Source organism: Montipora foliosa, chromosome 2 (assembly GCF_036669935.1).
Source record: "Montipora foliosa isolate CH-2021 chromosome 2, ASM3666993v2, whole genome shotgun sequence".
NCBI lineage: Eukaryota > Metazoa > Cnidaria > Anthozoa > Scleractinia > Acroporidae > Montipora > Montipora foliosa.
In genome coordinates this window covers 60,632,108-60,634,607 of record NC_090870.1, presented here as the reverse complement: position 1 = coordinate 60,634,607, position 2,500 = coordinate 60,632,108, and the positions used below count along the sequence as shown (strand labels likewise).

The window sequence follows — 2,500 nt, the reverse complement described above, 5'->3', positions numbered from 1 at the left end:
GGCAACCTTTACATGTATACGTCTTTTAAACATGTTTTTAAACATCATAATGAAAATAAAGTCATATTTATTGCTACTTTTCATTAATTTTAAAATCAAAGCCAGAGTTGAGTTGTGTTGTGTAGTTATTTTCCTTTTTGTATTTTGTTGTTTTAGGTTCAGTCTCTGAAGCAGATGAGAGATTTGTTGATTTTGATGTGATTGCTTGCATTGAGCTGTATGTTATCATTTACAATGTATAATTCTTTACATGACCCATTTTCCTTTCCCTATACTGGCTCATTGTGTCGATCAAACACCTCTTACAGTATTAGCAATTGTCTGAATTGATGGGAGTGGAATGGACTGACATCCATTGTAGTAAGTGTTCCTGTTTTGTTTTGGTGGTACAGCTTTGTTGGAAGTAGTTGGTTATATAGCGCAAAGGTGCCCACAATAGTATGCGTGGGGGCAAGCCTCCACTAGTGAAGCCAACTGAAACAGTTATTTGCCTGGGGCCAGTTCCTGAAAGATTTAATAGCTCTATTCCAGGGATAAATGTACCTTATTCCGGCACATTTATCCCCGGAATAGAGTTAAATTACACCTTTTAGGAACCCGCCCCAGGTCTTCATTTGCCCACCAAGAACTTCCCTTGCCAGTGCTGGTCTCGTATCGCCTGTTCTCTCTTACTCTGTTCTTTCTTCCTCCATTCCTTTCCGACTACCTACCTTGATCATCTCTCCTACCTCGTTGTAGACCTCTGGGTCAGGGTATGTGAGCTCTAGACTTTAATGCCCATCTTGGCTGCATATTTCGTTGCATTCTTTTTGAGAGGTTTGTGTTTCCTTTTGAACATAATTCTCTTCAAACGTTCAAACCATGGACATAGTATCATCTTGGTTCGAGAAGAGCTTGACAGCGGCCTTCACTTTAGTGACCTTGTACTCAGACTCGACAGACCTCAGGCCTCTAATAGATGGCTGCCACTGCTTTCTTTGATTACCTTCTTTTTTTCTCTATCCAGTTGCTGTAATTCGGAAAGAGGCCATGTTTGCGTCGACATGGTGTACGCCAGGATTGGTAAAGGATACTGGTTAGAGGCAATCACTTTTTGTGATAATCCAACAGACGAGTGGTCCAGATAAGGGACAGCCTTTGAAGATATACTTTAGGTGTTCCATACAGCACCAGCTCATTTTCCTGCTTTGCGTTCTCAAGCACTTCTAGATTTTGTAATTGTCTCCTTCTTTTAGGGCCTTTATAACGCGAGTGTCCCCTACTGTGTCACCTTGGTCACTGCTTAGTGAACTGCACTTGACATGAACTACAGAGCACTTTTTCTCATTCCATACTAGCCCGATATCTTCCATGGTTCTTCTGGTTGCCTTCATCACTCTGTCTAGCTTGCTCTGTGATGATGAGAAGATTTTCAAGTCATCAATATAGAGCAAGTGCATAATCTTGCCCACAACAGGTCTTAACATCCCGTACCCCTCCAATCGGAAGCTTTCAACATCCACGCTATACAGTGTAGGGTTGATACAAAGCATGAAAAGCCTCGGATTCAGGGTGTGAGCTTGGGGTAGCCCTCTATTTAAGTGGATGATGTCTGAAGTCTTGCAACCTTCCTTGGCCATTGCTGTAATTCATGTATTCCAACTCTTACGTAACCTAGCAACCGTTTCACACATCCATGCTGGGAATTTATGGAGCCTCATCATCTCAACCAACCACTGGTGGCTGACAGAATCGAATGCCTTTCACACATCGATCCAAGCCATGCTCATATCTCTCTTTGCACTCCAACTATGTTGGCAGACCATCATTCTTATCTATCAGCAGGTTATCCATAGTGCCACTGCATTTTATCCTGCCACCTCTCTGCTCACTCTCTAGTAACCCGTGTTTGTCCAAGTGCAAATCCATACGGCATAGCAAACCCGATGTAAACCACTTATACTGGGTGTTAAGGCATGTAATTGGTCTCTGATTCTCACTGGAGAACACACCTGGTTTCGGAATCAGGGTTGTTTTTCCCCCAGTGAACCACTCTGTGGATAATCCTTTTCTCCGCGACCAATAACTTCAAAGCTAGTTGCAATCCCTTTGTGAAGACATTGCGCCCGGTCTGAACCCGGGGCACTCCAGTTTTGCTTTTTCTTGATCATGTTTGCACACTGCTCTTTGCTTAACTCGAAACTCTGCTTAGTTGGGGCTGGAACTAGTTTGGTTATCACTTCCTTGACAGCTTCCAACCAGTTCAGATTTGTATTTGGGGTGGCTGATCTCTCTTCCCATATAGCCTTCCAGAAACTACTTGCCTCAGTGATGTTTTCAAACGAAAGAGCGTCTTTGTTTTCCCTTGATCCTCCAGAAACTTTATATCCTCGGATTTGTGTTATCCGGGTCTTCTTTTATTATTTCTATAAAACTTGCATAGACACTTTCTGGGTCTGCTTGCATGAGACTATTCAGCGACTTCGCCTTGTCTTGCTTTTGTTTCTGATAGAAAACTCTT

The 2,500-nt window shown here is 42.7% G+C and overlaps 1 protein-coding gene across 2 annotated transcripts in view; it reads left to right on the top strand.

Annotated features, from left to right (window-relative positions):
* Nucleotides 1–2,500, top strand: part of LOC137984369 (small RNA 2'-O-methyltransferase-like) — a 13,624-nt gene that overhangs the window by 4,299 nt on the left and 6,825 nt on the right. For both annotated transcript variants that reach the window (XM_068831557.1, XM_068831547.1), the window contains exon 3: nt 157–217. In XM_068831557.1, the coding sequence (XP_068687658.1) occupies nt 157–217 (61 nt within the window). The remainder of the gene's footprint in view (nt 1–156; nt 218–2,500) is intronic.